The sequence below is a fragment of the Engystomops pustulosus genome, chromosome 10 (assembly GCF_040894005.1).
Source record: "Engystomops pustulosus chromosome 10, aEngPut4.maternal, whole genome shotgun sequence".
NCBI classification, from domain to species: domain Eukaryota; kingdom Metazoa; phylum Chordata; class Amphibia; order Anura; family Leptodactylidae; genus Engystomops; species Engystomops pustulosus.
In genome coordinates, this window is record NC_092420.1 from 89,913,455 (window position 1) to 89,932,284 (window position 18,830).

The 18,830-nt window shown below is 45.0% G+C and overlaps 1 protein-coding gene across 8 annotated transcripts in view; it reads right to left on the reverse strand.

The window, feature by feature from the left end:
* ERI3 (ERI1 exoribonuclease family member 3) overlaps positions 1-18,830 on the reverse strand; it is a 329,148-nt gene that overhangs the window by 82,328 nt on the left and 227,990 nt on the right. For all 8 annotated transcript variants that reach the window (XM_072127565.1, XM_072127563.1, XM_072127564.1 and 5 more), the window contains 2 exons: positions 18,538-18,629; positions 10,454-10,526 (listed from right to left, as the gene is read on the reverse strand). In XM_072127565.1, coding sequence (XP_071983666.1) covers positions 10,454-10,526; positions 18,538-18,629 — 165 coding nt within the window. The remainder of the gene's footprint in view (positions 1-10,453; positions 10,527-18,537; positions 18,630-18,830) is intronic.

Here is an 18,830-nt window from a genome sequence, read left to right on the forward strand (position 1 = left end):
ATTACGAGGTCCGAAGACCTGAAGCCTGTCACCGCTGAGGGCGACCACTGACCCGAGGACCGTCACCCCCAAGAACAACCCCTGTCCTGGGGCCCATCACCCCACAAGAATGACCTCTGACCTGGGGCCCATCAGCCCACGAGGGTGACCCCTGACCCGATGCCTGTCACCGCTGAGCGCGACCCTTGACCTGGGGCCCGTCACCCCTCCCTCCGTTTTTTAAGCAGTCCGTCCAAAAACGCATGGATTTTTGACCCTTTTTATTAATTAAGTTAATTGTTAAAACCAGTCAAAAACTGATGCGTTTTCGAAAAACACATGTGTTTTTTAACAGACTGCTAAAAAACGGACCAAAAACGGATTCAAAACACCATGTGTGGCACCACCCCTACACCACACAAAATATGCATCAATGACTGCAGGATTGTCTGTCCACACACCCGTGCTGAGGCTCTAATGTGATCTCCCTCACAACATTGCACTCCAAGAGGATCTGATCAATAGAAACAAATGGTTTCTTGACATTTCCGGCAAAGACATCATTTTTTATTATACAATAATAACTAAATACATCACAAGAACATAAAATACAGATCCCAGAGCAACAATTACTGAAAATAAGAGATAAAACTAGTAACAAATTAGTGCAGCTCTGGGGTATAATACAGGATGTAACCCAGGATCAGTACAGGATAAGTAATGTCATGTATGTACACAGTGACTGCACCAGCAGCAGAATAGTGAGTGCAGCTCTGGGGTATAATACAGGATGTAACTCAGGATCAGTACAGGATAAGTAATGTCATGTATGTACAGTGACTGCACCAGCAGCAGAATAGTGAGTGCAGCTCTGGGGTATAATACAGGATGTAACTCAGGATCAGTACAGGATAAGTAATGTCATGTATGAACACAGTGACTGCACCAGCAGCAGAATAGTGAGTGCAGCTCTGGGGTATAATACAGGATGTAACCCAGGATCAGTACAGAATAAGTAATGTCATGTATATACACAGTGACTGCACCAGCAGCAGAAAAGTGAGTGCAGCTCCGGGGTATAATACAGGATGTAACTCAGGATCAGTACAGGATAAGTAATGTCATGTATATACACAGTGACTGCACCAGCAGCAGAATAGTGAGTGCAGCTCTGGAGTATAATACAGGATGTAACTCAGGATCAGTACAGGATAAGTAATGTCATGTATGTCCACAGTGACTGCACCAGCAGCAGAATAGTGATTGCAGCTCTGGAGTATAATACAGGATGTAACTCTGGATCAGTATAGGATAAGTAATGTCATGTATGTATGCAGTGACTGCACCAGCAGCAGAATAGTGAGTGCAGCTCTGGAGTATAATACAGGATGTAACTCAGGATCAGTACAGGATAAGTAATGTCATGTATGTACACAGTGACTGCACCAGCAGCAGAATAGCGAGTGCAGCTCTGGAGTATTATACAGGATGTAACTCAGGATCAGTGCAGGATAAGTAATATCATGTATGTACACAGTGACTGCTCCAGCAGCAAAATAGTGAGTGCAGCTCTGCAGTATAATACAGGATGTAACTCAGGATCAGTACAGGATAAGTAATGTCATGTATGTCCACAGTGACTGCACCAGCAGCAGAATAGTGAGTGCAGCTCTGGGGTATAATACAGGATGTAACTCAGGATCAGTACAGGATAAGTAATGTCATGTATGTACACAGTGACTGCACCAGCAGCAGAATAGTGAGTGCAGCTCTGGAGTATAATACAGATGTATCTCGATGCTGTGTGGTCTTCCTCTTCAGTGCTACATATCATTTCTCTGTGACTTGTTACTTCATGCTCTTCTCCGTCTCAGCTGATTATGATCCTGTGTCTCCCTCCTGACCTCGCAGTCGTCACGCTCCGCCTCTGACACTCATATATATTTCATAACACCATAAAAACCACAAATGAAGTGATAGCGGACGAAAGACAAGTGTCAGAGCTGATAAGGGGAGAAATGATGGTGACAGCCGCACGATACATGTCCCTCTACCGGCATCGTACACTCAAACTGGTGAGGAGCGCAGCTCTGGGGCACATGACATTACACAGGTGAGTGACAGGAGCAGCGTCTTCAGGTGACATTGTTACCAACTGTAAGGGGTCAGACATCTAAACAATGACCTTAAGGACACGGGGAAATAAAAAGTAACTAAACCACTAAAAATAATGAAACATATGTTACAATCTAACAATGGGATTTATCTGAGCCCTCTGTACCCCAACCCCAGAAGTGAAGAAGTCCCCAAAACACAGAGAGGTGCACGGACAAGACATATGTGGGGGTGGGGCGGGGGGGGTTAGAGAAACAATAAAATTTACAGTCACAAGATGTGGAGAACCGGAAAGGACAAAGAGCCAGAGCCATTGTTCAACACAATTAATAGTAAAACCTGGATTTATTATTCATTACAGCGAGCAGAGGACGCCCAGAGATCACTGCCACGGACACACTGTAACGAAAGCTCTGCCATTAAAACCGTGTGCATTTATCATAATTCACTAAGGAGACGTCCCCACCAAAATCCCAGATCAGAAGGAGCGACCGGGGGACAAGAGGGAGTATGATAGTAGTTATATTCCTGTACATAGGGGGCAGTATTATAGTAGTTATATTCCTGTACATAGGGGGCAGTATTATAGTAGTTATATTCCTGTACATAGGGGGCAGTATTATAGTAGTTATATTCCTGTACATAGGGGGCAGTATTATAGTAGTTACATTCTTGTACATAGGGGGCAGTATTATAGTAGTTATATTCTTGTACATAGGGGGCAGTATTATAGTAGTTATATTCTTGTACATAGGGGACAGTATTATAGTAGTTATATTCTTGTACATAGGGGGCAGTATTATAGTAGTTATATTCTTGTACATAGGGGCAGTATTATAGTAGTTATATTACTGTACATAGGGGGCAGTATTATAGTAGTTACATTCTTGTACATAGGGGGCAGTATTATAGTAGTTATATTCTTGTACATAGGGGGCAGTATTATAGTAGTTATATTCTTGTACATAGGGGGCAGTATTATAGTAGTTATATTCTTGTACATAGGGGGCAGTATTATAGTAGTTATATTCTTGTACATAGGGGGCAGTATTATAGTAGTTATATTATTGTACATAGGGGGCAGTATTATAGTAGTTATATTATTGTACATAGGGGGCAGTATTATAGTAGTTACATTCTTGTACATAGGGGGCAGTATTATAGTAGTTACCGTATTTTCCGGGCCATTAGGCGCACCGGAATATAAGGCGCATTAGTCCGATGCGCCTTATATATGTAATAATTCCATATATAAGGCGCATCGGACTATAAGGCGCGGGGTCCGAGGGCGTGGCGGAGGTCCGGGGGCGGAGCGGAGACCCGACGGGACGCGACGCGGAGAAGAGACGCGGAGAAGAGACGCGGAGAAGAGACGCGGCGACGCGGGGAAGGTAAGGGGGAGGTGGAGGATGGCAGCGGACCATACTTACATAGGTCCCCGCTACCGGAGACAGCAGATCTCCAGCGGGAACTGCAGACCACGCGGCAGAAGTTGTTCGTGCCGCGTGGTCTGCAGTTCCCGCTGGAGATCTGCTGTCTCCGGTAGCGGGGACCTATGTAAGTATGGTCCGCTGCCCAGCGCCATACATAGGGCGCACCGGACTATAAGGCGCACTTTGGATTTCCAAGGAAATCCAAGGCTTTTAAGTGTGCCTTATAGTCCGGAAAATACGGTATATTCTTGTACATAGGGGGTAGTATTATACTAGCTATATTCTTGTACATAGGGGGCAGTATTATAGTAGTTATATTCTTGTACATAGGGGGCAGTATTATAGTAGTTATATTCCTGTACATAGGGGGCAGTATTATAGTAGTTATATTCCTGTACATGGGGGGCAGTATTATAGTAGTTATATTCCTGTACATAGGAGGCAGCATTATAGTAGTTATATTCTTGTACATAGGGGGCAGTATTATAGTAGTTATATTCTTGTACATAGGGGGCAGTATTATAGTAGTTATATTCTTGTACATAGGGGGCAGTATTATAGTAGTTATATTCCTGTACATAGGGGGCAGTATTATAGTAGTTATATTCCTGTGCATAGGAGGCAGTATTATAGTAGTTATATTCCTGTACATAGGGGGCAGTATTACAGTAGTTATATTCCTGTGCATAGGAGGCAGTATTATAGTAGTTATATTCCTGTACACAGGGGGCAGTATTATAGTAGTTATATTCCTGTACATAGGGGGCAGTATTATAGTAGTTATATTCCTGTACATAGGGGGCAGTATTATAGTAGTTATATTCCTGTGCATAGGAGGCAGTATTATAGTAGTTATATTCTTGTACATAGGGGGCAGTATTATAGTAGTTATATTCTTGTACATAGGGGCAGTATTATAGTAGTTATATTCTTGTACATAGGGGCAGTATTATAGTAGTTATATTCTTGTACATAGGGGGCAGTATTATAGTAGTTATATTCCTGTACATAGGGGGCAGTATTATAGTAGTTATATTCTTGTACATAGGTGGCAGTATTATAGTAGTTATATTTCTGTACATAGGGGGCAGTATTATAGTAGTTATATTCCTGTACATAGGGAGTAGTATTATAGTAGTTATATTCTTGTACATAGGGGGCAGTATTATAGTAGTTATATTCCTGTACATAGGGGCAGTATTATTGTAGTTATGTAGCAAAAGAGGAGAAACACTTGACGATGAGGGGATCCAGCAAACATGAAGGTAGAAAAATGGTTTAAAACATATTCCAAACTTTAATCTTCATCCTTTAAAAGACAGATATCATGCTTTTTTCATGATACATGTCTTTTAAAGGATGAAGATTAAAGTTTGGAATATGTTTTAAACCATTTTTCTACCTTCATGTTTGCTGGATCCCCTCATCGTCAAGTGTTTCTCCTCTTTTGCTACAAGCATTTATGTCTTTGGACTTCCGGACCAAAGCGTCGGGGTACTCCGTGCAACCGGCCATTTACACCACCAAGCACACTGCCGTCTTTCTAGGGTGAGCCGTAACCACATATCTCTTGTCCTATTTTTGCATATTGATTATTGTAGTTATATTCTCGTACACAGGGGGCAGTATTATAGTAGTGATATTCCTGTACATAGGGGCAGTATTATAGTAGTTATATTCTTGTACATAGGGGGCAGTATTATAGTAGTTATATTCCTGTACATAGGGGCAGTATTATAGTAGTTATATTCCTGTACATAGGGGGCAGTATTATAGTAGTTATATTCCTGTACATAGGGAGCAGTATTATAGTAGTTATATTCTCGTACACAGGGGGCAGTATTATAGTAGTTATATACTTGTACATAGGGGTAGTATTATAGTAGTTATATTCTTGTACATAGGGGGCAGTATTATAGTAGTTATATTCCTGTACATAGGGGCAGTATTATAGTAGTTATATTCTTGTACATAGGGGTAGTATTATAGTAGTTATATTCTTGTACATAGGGGGCAGTATTATAGTAGTTATATTCCTGTACATAGGGGCAGTATTATAGTAGTTATATTCCTGTACATAGGGGGCAGTATTATAGTAGTTATATTCCTGTACATAGGGGGCAGTATTATAGTAGTTATATTCCTGTACATAGGGGGCAGTATTATAGTAGTTATATTCTTGTACATAGGGGGGCAGTATTATAGTAGTTATATTCCTGTACATAGGGGGCAGTATTATAGTAGTTATATTCCTGTACATAGGGGGCAGTATTATAGTAGTTATATTCTTATACATAGGGGGCAGTATTATAGTAGTTATATTCTTGTACATAGGGGGCAGTATTATAGTAGTTATATTCCTGTACATAGGGGACAGTATTATAGTAGTTATATACTTGTACATAGGGGCAGTATTATAGTAGTTATATTCCTGTATATAGGGGGCAGTATTATAGTAGTTATATTCCTGTACATAGGGGGCAGTATTATAGTAGTTATATTCTTATACATAGGGGGCAGTATTATAGTAGTTATATTCTTGTACATAGGGGGCAGTATTATAGTAGTTATATTCTCGTACACAGGGGGCAGTATTATAGTAGTTATATACTTGTACATAGGGGCAGTATTACACGCTCCATGCACTGGTATATAGAGATACAGCGCCCCCATCCACTAGACTATGGCATTACTGGTGACACTGGGAGGATGTTATCACTAGAGCCTCCATAGAGTTACAATGTGACACACGTTCTATGCACTGGTATATAAAGATTTATCAGTTTTATTTTAACATATAATAATTACACTTAAATTGAATAAAAATGAATAAGTCACAAAATAAATTATACATTTTATTTTAACATTACAAGGACAACCTTCACTTTGATCGTTACTGGTCAAATGCATTTAATTGGTAACGCATATGCGATTGGTCCGAGCCACGCCCCCAGACATTCGCATTGCGTGTCTTAACGCAACGTAAAAGCCCCATGTGATCGCACCCTAGAGATTGAATTCAGATAATATTTTTTTCTTTTCCTGAAAGTATTGTATCCAGGTGTCGGCATCACCGAGCCTTGTATCGGTGAAACCCTACTGTAGATACAATATCATAGAATGGAATGAGGAGATCTATAGGTGAACCTAAGGGTCACTCTCTTTATGTCTCTTATACTCCATTATTTGTATGTGAAATGGTTTATGGGTCTGAGATTTCTGTGAAGAAGCTGCACTAGTGGTCAGACATTCAGAAGACTTGGCAGGACGATCATCCCGCTACAAAGCCTTATAAATGATTACACTGACCCCGTAAGGCAAATTTAAGAAGCCAGACGTTGGCGGCCCTGGAAATGTACGGGCGCCGCTCTATCACGTCTAATAAACATTAGTCTCTGTGCGGGAAGAGGGATTGGGAGCAAGAATAAGTTAAATGTAGCATGTGTAAAGCGTTTGCAGAGCCTGGGGGGCCACGGGGGCGCATTAAATCATCCCAATGTTAATTACAGATCAATGGATATTTATCTGAACTTATGAGAATTAAACCCAATGTGTTGTGTGCACCATGGATGAGGCGGCAGCGATGAACCAGCCACAAGGGGCGATCTACATGTAATAAGGCAGAGGCCGTCGCTAGTCTACAGGTTTATGATGTATAGTAAATGTACACACAAGTACAGCCGAAGCTCACAACCTGCAGCACATGGAAGGTGCAAATCTTATATCTAACTTATTACTTTAAAGGTGATGATAAAGGAGCCTGGGAGAAGATAGCGGGTGGTGAGAAGATAGCGGGTAGCAGGGCCACAAGAAGATAGCAGGTGGTGAGAAGATAGCTGTGCCACAAGAAGATAGCGGGTGTTGAGAAGATAGCGGTGCCACAGGAAGATAGCGGGGCCACGGTGCAGATAACAGGGCATGAAACATGGAGAAAATAGCGGGGCCATGGTGCAAATAGTGGGTGGTGAGAAGATAGCAGGGCCCCTGTGCATATAGGGGGAGTCGTGAGAAGATAGCGTTACCACCGTGCAGATAGTGGGGCAGGGAGAAGATAGGGGCTGCAACACAGAGAGCAGGGTGCAGATAGCCAGACCAAGCCACAGATATGGCACAGATAGCAGGGCCATGGCACAGGTAATGGGACAGGTAGAAGAATGCAAAACTGTGGTGCAAGATAACAAAGGTAAAGCACAAATAATGGGGCCCCAGCACAAAGAGTAGGGAAGGGTCCAAATAGTGGGGCAAAGTAATTGGCCAGGTGACAGATAATAGGTGAGGTGCAGATGGCAGAAGAGGCTGCAAACACACAGAGAACAGGATCACCAGGTGCAGACCAGTGCAAGAGGTGAAACTGTGCCCCACATTTACCCTCCGACATCAGACGATGGATCTGGTGCAGCCTCCAAGCTCTCTGACACCTTCTCTGTGCCCCATAGTGACATGTACATCGGTGATCACAGGTGCGAGCAGGTCTGCAAAGTGCCACTATGTAAAGTTGCCTCTTTTTTTGGAGATTTCTGTCCAATCTCCTTCCAATCAGATCGAAATCTAATTGCTGTAACAGGTCTGATCTGTGGCACATGAAGCACATGTGCCAGATATCTCCGATAGGCCCATAACACCCAACGGGTGAGGATGGGCTGTGACGTATAATGTTGGGGATGGATCAGCAGGATGTGGCCGGGGTGGTAGTTATGCGGTGTTGGCGATGGTGGCGCGCTCGTCCTCTTTGATTTAATGGTTCCTGTTCCAGGGCTGACAGTTCGGTATTTCTCCCCTCCAGATTATAACTCACTCTGGGCTATTATTCAGCTCCGGAGCCCTGGCCCCGCTGCATCCATCCCAAACATAATATCCTTCATGCATATATTATCTGCTGCCTATTATCTGGAATGATTTCGGAATTAAATTTCAGCCCGGCAATATTGGCGGTAAGAGCGGCTCACTTTATGGTCTAGTCAAAGGTTAGAATACCAATCAAAGCGCCGCTGCCGATGCACTGAGACATTTTAATATTCCAAAACCCGGTAATTGTAAAAGGACATAATATTTTTTCCCTGATTACCCCAAAGGCAACACATGTTAACAAGACAGAAGCCGCGAATGAAAAGAAGGCGCTGAGAGTTCGGCTTTTTTTCTCGGAGGCGAATTTAAAAGAGAAAAAGGCCCAGGATTTCATATCTTTACATTAAAAGCGGAGGGGGCTAATTTGTACTCCCCCCATCCCCCAGATCTAGCTCCTTATTCTTCATCACCTTTAAGAGGGTGAAGATTTCATGTCTAATTGAATATTAGCCGGATTCTTCACAAATCTCCTCTGCGGGGACGACGCCACCGCCGCTGCATCTCCACCACCCAGGTGGCTAATGATGGCGGAGGATCCACTCATTACCTGTAATTATGTTTACACTGCAATTAAACATTAATTAAAGCATTTGCTAAGTGCATGACTCCGCCCTGGGTACACTCACCCCGTAATCGCATATTAATTCCATGTGATGAGATTTACCCCAGATGTTATTGTCTTATTAATTGCAGCAGCTAATAAACCTTTCTCATTAGCAGACAGCGGGTATAAGAGGGGCAGTCACCAGGACTATGGAGAGCCAGGAAGCCTACGATAGGCATGAGGTGGGCAGTCTCCAGGACGCTGACGATAGGCATGAGGTGGACAGTCACTGAGACACGACAGCGGGTATGAGGTGGGCAGTCATCGGGACACGACAGCGGGCAGCGCTGGTCGGCCTGGTACATAAGGGGCCCGGTTCTGCATTCCTTCTGCAGAACATCTCCTCTTGTAGCTGCAGCCTCCTGCGCACAGCCCCACCTGTCATGTGCCAGCGCCTGTCGCCCCCGATTAACATCACAGCGGGAGCCTGGTGACTGTGCCCGCAGCTCGGCAGCAGCCTGGGCACAGATAGTTCCTGCAGGCACGGGCGGGCCTGGCGCTGTTCATTACACAAGTCACGGCCCAGGTTACCCGCTCTGCCAGCTACAAGCTGCTCTCTGTACAGCAAAAGTTTAGTGAACTTCAAGAGGCGATGAGTAATGGTCAGTGAACTGCACAAACCCTCACCGCCCCGTCACATCACATCACAGCAGCCACATGATCCACTGTGACAGCACAGCACACAATGCAACAAAACCTCAGCTCTGACTATTCAGGATCTACAGGGGCCAGAACACTCTCACACACCTACAGACTGTGAGTGCAATGCCATCTATTACTCTCTGTTATCAGCTATTACATCCTGGGGAGAGGAGACCGTACAGGGGAATAGAATCTATTACTCTCTGTCATCAGCCATTTCAGTGGTGATACAGTGATACAATGGGGAATATTTATTAATGCACCTGTGCCAGTAAATGACATATTTAGACCATGTATTCGCCTTTTTGTGACATTTCCGAAGGGGAATGGGTTTTGGAGGGTGCACAGTTTAGACCTGCTAAAAGCAGATCTAAAAGTATAAGAGGCAAGTCTTTTACTGCAACAGATTAATTATCACAATGATACATCTGGCGCAGCGTTAGACTAGTCTGGTCTCTGTCCAAGCCTGATACACATTAATCAATTCCCCCAATGTGTCCGCAGGTCTCGCACTATACAGAGATGTGATACAATATTGCCACTCACCTGTCAGCTCCCCAATCTGATGATTTTACACCTGACATGGATCCCGCCAGTAACATGTGGCTGCATTCATGTCAGGTATCAGAGGTAGTGACAAGCCTAGTCTGGGGCCTTTGTGCTCACAGACTCCCATTAACTGCACAATAAAGGGACGGGAGGGAGATGTGTCCATCCCCCGGAGAGGAGCAGCAGAAAAATCACACTTCATTTCCATGCAAATAACCCCGACCGCGGATGACCTCCCCGAGGACAAATACATTTAAAGGGAAAGGGGATTTAGGAAGGAAAGTACCTTCTTCAGATTAATCCACTGCTTGAAGTAATCTGCGACCTGCAGTCCTAAATATTCACACTGTCCTGGCAGCCTGTGAGGACGAGAAAAGGAGACAAGCGTTAAATCTGCAGTGGATCAGCGTCGGCACCGCTAATCCCACTAGTGATTAGGACAAAACAAATATCACCCCCCCTCCTCCCCACATAATAGTTGCCCCCAGAGCAGCACCCTTATCCAATACAGATAACCAGGAGCAGCCCCCCCACCTCCCCTCCAATACAGATAGTCTGGAGGAGCCCCCCATCCCCCCCCCCCAATACATACACATTATACAGCAATAATATCATCCAGGACACAGCGGCCGCCATGATGACCTATAGATGGAGACATCAGCTATTGATGTCATGAGAGGTCCAGTACTGACCCCGATGGGATCCACTGTGTCCTATATACATCATATAATCCCACAAGAGCTCTATCTACATATACAGATAGCTATCCTTTACATATCTCTCATAACCTAAGAGACAGATATACATAGAGAGAGATCTGTCTATCTATACCTTATCTCATCTATCTCATAAGAATGGATAGAGTAAAGCTTCATAGCTGCGACGTATGATAGCTATGGTGTATGATAGATAATATATGCTGTGTATAGTCGGTAATGGATATAACCTTATACATATACATCCTATCCGGGGGTCTCGGCAGGGTGTAATAGGCCTCTGTGGTGAGGGGCTTAGAATCTGCGCTATATTCTAGCCTTCTCTCCATGATGAATGCTGGCATCTCCTTATCACTGATGGATGAGCAGCCATTGTGCCGCTATCTCCTCTCCCACTACATGGCGGTGATATACGGCGGCTAATTGTAGGACAATAGCAGGGAGCAACAGGGATGTTATCGGAGCGCAGACACCTTTATCCGTCCTCCCCTTGTATTGTATGGGATGAGAGGGGGTGTCAGCGGGGGCACCGCTTATCAATTTAACCCTAATTATCCTGGAGGTCAGTGCCACAAATACAGGCGCAGCTTCAACAGGTTCTGCCTGAGATGGAGGAGAAGACGAGGAGGGGGAGTAATTGAATTCCATCTCTCAGGTGGTCCCAGTCCATCAAAAATTAATGCCGCAACTAGCAACTAATCACAGAGGGTTAATGTCCATCTGCTGCCACACTGGGGGGGGTCACAGCCACTGAGGGGGTACCCCCGGATAAGTCAACATCACTGACCCTCCCAAGGGGAGACGCTACAAGACTATTTATCACAGCCCAGGTGACTCCATCACTGGGGGCTGTACAAGGGGTTCTCATCACCGTGGGGGCTGTTTTCGGGTTTTGTACGGATGTGACAGGTATTTAACAGGTGTCTGCGCTGGGATTGTGGCGCAGCTTTCATGCGACAAATTGGTGGGCCGCAGACGGACGATCAGTGAACTCTTCGCACCAGGTAAGTAAATGTGGCCCAATGTGTCAAGATAGAGTTCAAGCTGTTTTATTTTAGACCTAAAAACTAGAGTAAACCTTCAGCTGTAAGACATACTAGGTCTGCCCAGGGATCAGCAATCAGAGATATTAAAAATGGTGGAGAAACACAACACACAGTCTCAGTGGTTGATTATGAACTCTCCATATACAAAAGGATGGAGAGCAGCCGCTGGCCCAGAATGCACCTCAGAGGGGGGAACCATAGTCCTGACTGCAGGGAGCCCCAGAGCTCCTCCTAGTGATGGCTGCAAGACAACAGGAATTTTATTCTCATTCTGTGATCATTATGTTTGATTTTACTCTAAAACAAGTAGTAATTGCAGCTTTGGATGTGACTGGAGCAATACACAGTGTCACAATGTTTTGTAAAAGCTTATAATTATTAAAAATCACAGTGCAACATTTATCCAGCGGGACTGATGGGGGCGCTAAAGGAGAAAAGAAGGGAATTCTGAGATCCTGTGGGACTGACACACAGAGACGGCACCGCTCCTCCTCACAGAAGTCACATTATAGGAGAACTGCTAATGATCAGGTTGCAGGTTGGCGCATGGGACAAGGTGACGCTGTCAGAGCTGACGACTTGTTGTAGTGTTTTCTATTCCTCCATCATCCGGCTGGCGGCAGCGCGCACAATACACATGTTTACCGTCTACAGTGACAGCCTCATATCAAATAAATAATTACCACAACACGTGCATAATCAGATGGCGCTTATTACCGGCCCGGTGACAGCAGCCGCCGACGCGCTGACAGGAGGACTCCAAACTTATTTATTTTAACTTGTCACGGTACAACAAGTCTATAAGCGGCGCGTCAGCTGTAAATATCAGCGCACGCTCAGCCTGGACATGACAGGAGCAGCGCTCAGCCTCAATCTGCTGTCAGCATGCACTAATGAATGGGAGCGCAGCTCTGGAGGCTCAGACACCCCTCCAAATCTACATCCACATGTGTACAATCAGGTAGCTCATACACCATAGATTAATATTAGTAAAATGAAACTTACTGAAACACCCAATCTATTAAGCTGCAGAGAATTGTCGCACTGCGGATTATAATCATCCATGGGGTCTGCAGACCCTACAATCATCCGGATTATCCGCGTATGGAAATCTGACGCACACATGCGGCCGCCATCTTGTTTTTGTACATTAGATTTGGATCAGGAACCAGTCGCCCAGCACTGGGATAAGCTTGGGGACTGGATAATGCCACAGCCATAGAGACGCCACAGAAACTGTATTTCTACATTCTGAGAATAATTTTTTTATTATTTATTTTTGTAAAATGTTGGTTCAGTTTTCCCAATACCCAAATTTTATACTGTAGACCCTCCATAGAAACATATCAACAGCGATCAGTAGGCTACATAGAGCAAATATTTGGGGGCAGATACAAATTACCAGAACACCACAGTAAGAGACAGATACATCGTACCAGGACAGACCTTAGTCACAGGCGGATACACCATAACAAGACAGACCCCAGTCACACTCGGATACACCGTATCCAGGACAGACCATAGTCACAGGTGGATACACCGTACCAGGACAGACCCCAGTCACTGGTGGATACACCGTATCCAGGACAGACCACAGTCACAGGTGGATACAGCGTATCCAGGACAGACCACAGTCAGAAGCGAATACACCATTGCAGTACAGATGTAAGCGCCGTGCTGGGGTTAGTAGTGGAGGACAGGGTAGGTGCACAGTGAGATTTGTTAGTAATTATTTCCCCGGTGTCACCCTGCTGTCACTCTCCAGGAGATCCAGACTCTGCCTGAGGCTTCCTGCAACAGAATGAGGCAAGAAAAGAAGCCGCACGGTTCCCGGCATCCACCTCTTCAATCCTCCCTCAGAACTCGTCTGCTCCATCTATTTATTTACTCCTCACAAAGAAACCGCTCCGCACTCCTCACCCTCCACACATCAAATTACACCGGAGTCCCCCTTCCACAAAGTCACCCGCTCCAGGTTTCATCTGTTTGTGGCCTGAAGCCAGAAGATGACAGCTCAATGTCTGCTGCTAACACATCCCCAGAGCTGCGCTCCACACAGGGAGGAAAAGTTCTGCACAACCCAAACTTCCTCCAATATACCGAGTATCTGGACACGTGATATCACCAGAGAGAGAGCTTCAAGATGTATGACCCAAGGAGAAAGAGCAACTAATGCTTCTATATAACAGTCTCATCACATTACAAATCCCCCGATACACCACATACAAGACACCAAGCTATATCCTGTATTATACCCCAGAGCTGCACTCACTATTCTGCTGCTGGTGCAGTCACTGTGTACATACATGACATTACTTATCCTGTACTGATCCTGAGTTACATCCTGTATTATACTCCAGAGCTGCACTCACTATTCTGCTGCTGCTGCACTCACTGTGTACATACATGACATTACTTATCCTGTACTGATCCTGAGTTACATCCTGTATTATACTCCAGAGCTGCACTCACTATTCTGCTGCTGCTGCACTCACTGTGTACATACATGACATTACTTATCCTGTACTGATCCTGAGTTACATCCTGTATTATACCCCAGAGCTGCGCTCACTATTCTGCTGCTGGTGCAGTCACTGTGTACATACATGACATTACTTATCCTGTACTGATCCTGAGTTACATCCTGTATTATACTTCAGAGCTGCACTCACTATTCTGCTGTTGTTTATGAAATGTTTGTATGATGTATATTCTGGGATATTTTCGGGGGAAGGGGGTTGTGTGGCTTCTAATAGAAGAATTACCCATAGCAGATAAAGTGCAGTAATTTACGGACGCGCTTTCAGTAATGTGCACATAAGAAGAGGCGTCGCCATAAACACTTCAGCACAGACGCTGCTTTATCACCGCAGTAAACACAACAGCAGCCGCTGTATAACAATCACTGAGCCGCAGCAAAGGGCGCCCCCTACAGCACAGGAGAAGGTCCAAAGGTACAGAGTCAGAGCCAAAATATAACCATATGCAGGACCCTGACAGAACATCACAGGTTATAATACAGAGTATCACACATGGTGGGCTGAGATACAGGCAGCAGACAATATCACAAAGAATAGGATTAGATACACAGCTCAGCAGACGGTATCACACAGGATGGGATTAGATACACAGCTCAGCAGACAGTATCACACAGGATAGGATTAGATACACAGCTCAGCAGACGGTATCACACAGGATGGGATTAGATGCACAGCTCAGCAGACAGTATCACACAGGATGGGATTAGATACACAGCTCAGCAGACAGTATCACACAGGATAGGATTAGATACACAGCTCAGCAGACAGTATCACACAGGATAGTATTAGATACACATCTCAGCAGACAGTATCACACAGGATAGGATTAGATACACAGCTCAGCAGACAGTATCACACAGGATAGGATTAGATACACAGTTCAGCAGACAGTATCACATAGGATAGGATTAGATACTCAGAAAAGTTGACAGTTTAACATAAGATGTGATTAGATACAATTTCTGAGGCTCCTTTAATCCCCCTATAAGTCTCCATCTCTCGGTGGAGGGCGCTATAAACCTCTGCTGTCAGCCCCTCGTTAGATTTTTACTTTCTTATTAAGGGCTAAATTTGAGAATTGATGTGAAAATAAAAGTTAAGCAGCGCCGACGTGTGATATCAGGTTACTATAAACTAAAAGCGGAAGCATTGGCTGCCGGGGAGAGAGTAACACCGGCCTCACTCTACATCTCTGCTTGCTGTCAAGTCATATGCAGTGCAGATCTACTTACTGCAGGAGGGTTGGTACAGTGTATCAGCACTGATGTAGTGCTCGTCATATATTTATAATTTTTCAGACATCAGAGCTGTGCGAAGACGTCTTTTTTTTGTGAGGAATTATAGTTTTTATTGTCACCAGCATTTTTATAAATATTTGTGGTTGACGTTTGTCAGAACGTTTGCGGTGCATTAAAGGACCTGCGAGGCAAATTAACCCCTCAAAACCAAATATATTTTAATAAATTGCCATTAAAAAGCATTGTCCATATCCCTACATTGTCCCTCTACATGTCTCTAAACTTCAGGCCCTAAAGCTCTATGCAAATTACTTGAAATGGGTCCAATAAGTCATTATCCTATTCAGCTGTCCAGCTTATTTATGAGTGGGAGGCACAGCCACACCCCCCAGTGCTTGACTGACAGCCTGTATAATGATGTGAGACTCCTGGTGCTGGCGCCCCCTGCAGCCTGTGTGTGTATGTGATACTCCTATACACATGACTGACAGCCTGTATAATGATGTGACACTCCTGGTGCTAGCGCCCCCTGCAGCCTGTGTGTGTATGAGATACTCCTATACACATGACTGACAGCCTGTATAATGATGTGAGACTCCTGGTGCTGGCGCCCCCTGCAGCCTGTGTGTGTATGAGATACTCCTATACACATGACTGACAGCCTGTATAATGATGTGACACTCCTGGTGCTGGCGCCCCCTGCAGCCTGTGTGTGTATGTGATACTCCTATACACATGACTGACAGCCTGTATAATGATGTGAGACTCCTGGTGCTGGCGCCCCCTGCAGCCTGTGTGTGTATGTGATACTCCTATACACATGACTGACAGCCTGTATAATGATGTGACACTCCTGGTGCTAGCGCCCCCTGCAGCCTGTGTGTGTATGAGATACTCCTATACACATGACTGACAGCCTGTATAATGATGTGAGACTCCTGGTGCTGGCGCCCCCTGCAGCCTGTGTGTGTATGAGATACTCCTATACACATGACTGACAGCCTGTATAATGATGTGACACTCCTGGTGCTGGCGCCCCCTGCAGCCTGTGTGTGTATGAGATACTCCTATACACATGACTGACAGCCTGTATAATGATGTGACACTCCTGGCGCTGGTGCCTACTGCAGCCTGTGTGTACGAGATACTCCTATACACATGGGTGACAGCCTGTATAATGTTGTGACACTCCTGGTGCTAGCGCCCCCTGCAGCCTGTGTGTGTAGGAGATACTCCTAAACACATGACTGACAGCCTGTATAATGATGTGACACTCCTGGTGCTGGCGCCTCCTGCAGCCTGTGTGTGTATGAGATACTCCTAAACACATGGGTGACAGCCTGCATAATGATGTGACACTCCTGGTGCTGGCGCCCCCTGCAACCGGTGTGTACGAGATACTCCTATACACATGACTTACAGCCTGTATAATGATGTGAGACTCCTGGTGCTAGCGCCCCCTGCAGCCTGTGTGTGTAGGAGATACTCCTATACACATGGGTGACAGCCTGTATAGTGATGTGACACTCCTGGCGCTGGCGCCCCCTGCAACCGGTGTGTACGAGATACTCCTATACACATGGGTGACAGCCTGTATAATGATGTGAGACTCCTGGTGCTAGCGCCCCGTGCAGCCTGTGTGTATGAGATACTGCTATACACATGACTTACAGCCTGTATAATGATGTGACACGCTTGGTGCCTGCGCCCCCTGCAGCCTGTGTGTGTATCTGATACTCCTATACACATGACTGACAGCCTGTATAATGATGTGACACTCCTGGTGCTGGCACCCCTTGCAACCAGTGTGTACAAGATACTCCAATACACATTACTCACAGCTTGTATAATGATGCGACACTCCAGGTGCTGGCGCCCCCAGCAGTCTGTGCGTTTATGATAGATACAACTGCTACAGGATGCAGCCATGTGTATGGGAGGAGAGAACATGTCAGGAACTTGTGTAGCTGATGTCTATCTCACACATGTATAGCAGTACACAGCATGTCAGGAACTTGTGTAGCTTATGTCTGTCTCCCACATGTGTATGGGAGGAGAGAACATGCCAGGAACTTGTGTAGCTAGTTGTGCAGTGCATTTCGTGCGCAGTGCAGAGCATTAGTCAGTTAAGCAGCCACAGTTATAGTGGTATTTTAAACTACTATGATTTCACAGTCTCCTTTGACCATCTACAGGGGTAAATGCCAAGTGTCAGAATTTTATCAGGAGATCGGGCCACAGGTTGGCACATGATGGGCACCAGTATTTAGTAAAAGGGTATTCACTATCATTAAGGGGTTAAAATTCTTCTCCTACTTCATGTATTCAGCTCCTATGCAGATTTGTGCCCCCATGGTTCTGATTCTGCAGTCAGGGGGAGGGGGCTGGCAACAAGGAAAGGCAAATATTTATTCATAGATTTCAGAGACTAGGGTAAAAATAAAAATATTTTCACCCCAACAAACCAAAGATGCAGTTTTCCTTTCATATAGAAAATCCAGAATCTCGCTGATCTTAAAGGTGTTTTCTGGGCCTAACATTCTAATGATCTTTCCTTAGGAAGGGTCCTCAATATAAAATAGACGTTCGACAGCAGGCATCTCCGATGTCTGCAGTATTTCACTCCTGACTAAGCACAGTGCCACACATGACGGTGGCAGGGCTTAGTACTGCAGTCTCAGATAGTTATTGCTATCATGAGTCTCAGAAACCCCTTTAAATAAAAATCCAATAATACCATTCAACTATATAGAAGATAGTATGAAAGCCAAGGGGCCACCAATAACACTCTCTCTCACACAGCTGCAGATCTGTCACTATATATACTCACATGAGTTTTAAGTCCCAGTCGCCGCAGGTGACAAAGATGGACTTGACACTGGGATCCAGGAGCCCCTCTTTGGCCATCCACTCGTCGACTCTCTGAAAGACAGACAAAGGGAATGTCATGTGCAGGAGACGCACAGATAAGGCCATGTAATCAGACCAGGGAGAAAATTGTGATCTTATCTGCCCAGTCCTGCACCCGCTTCCTTATTAACAAGATTTGGTGCTTGTTTACCAGAGGGGGGCACATACTAGAGGTCACCGCACAACTGCAGCTCCTCAGGGCAAAATCATAAG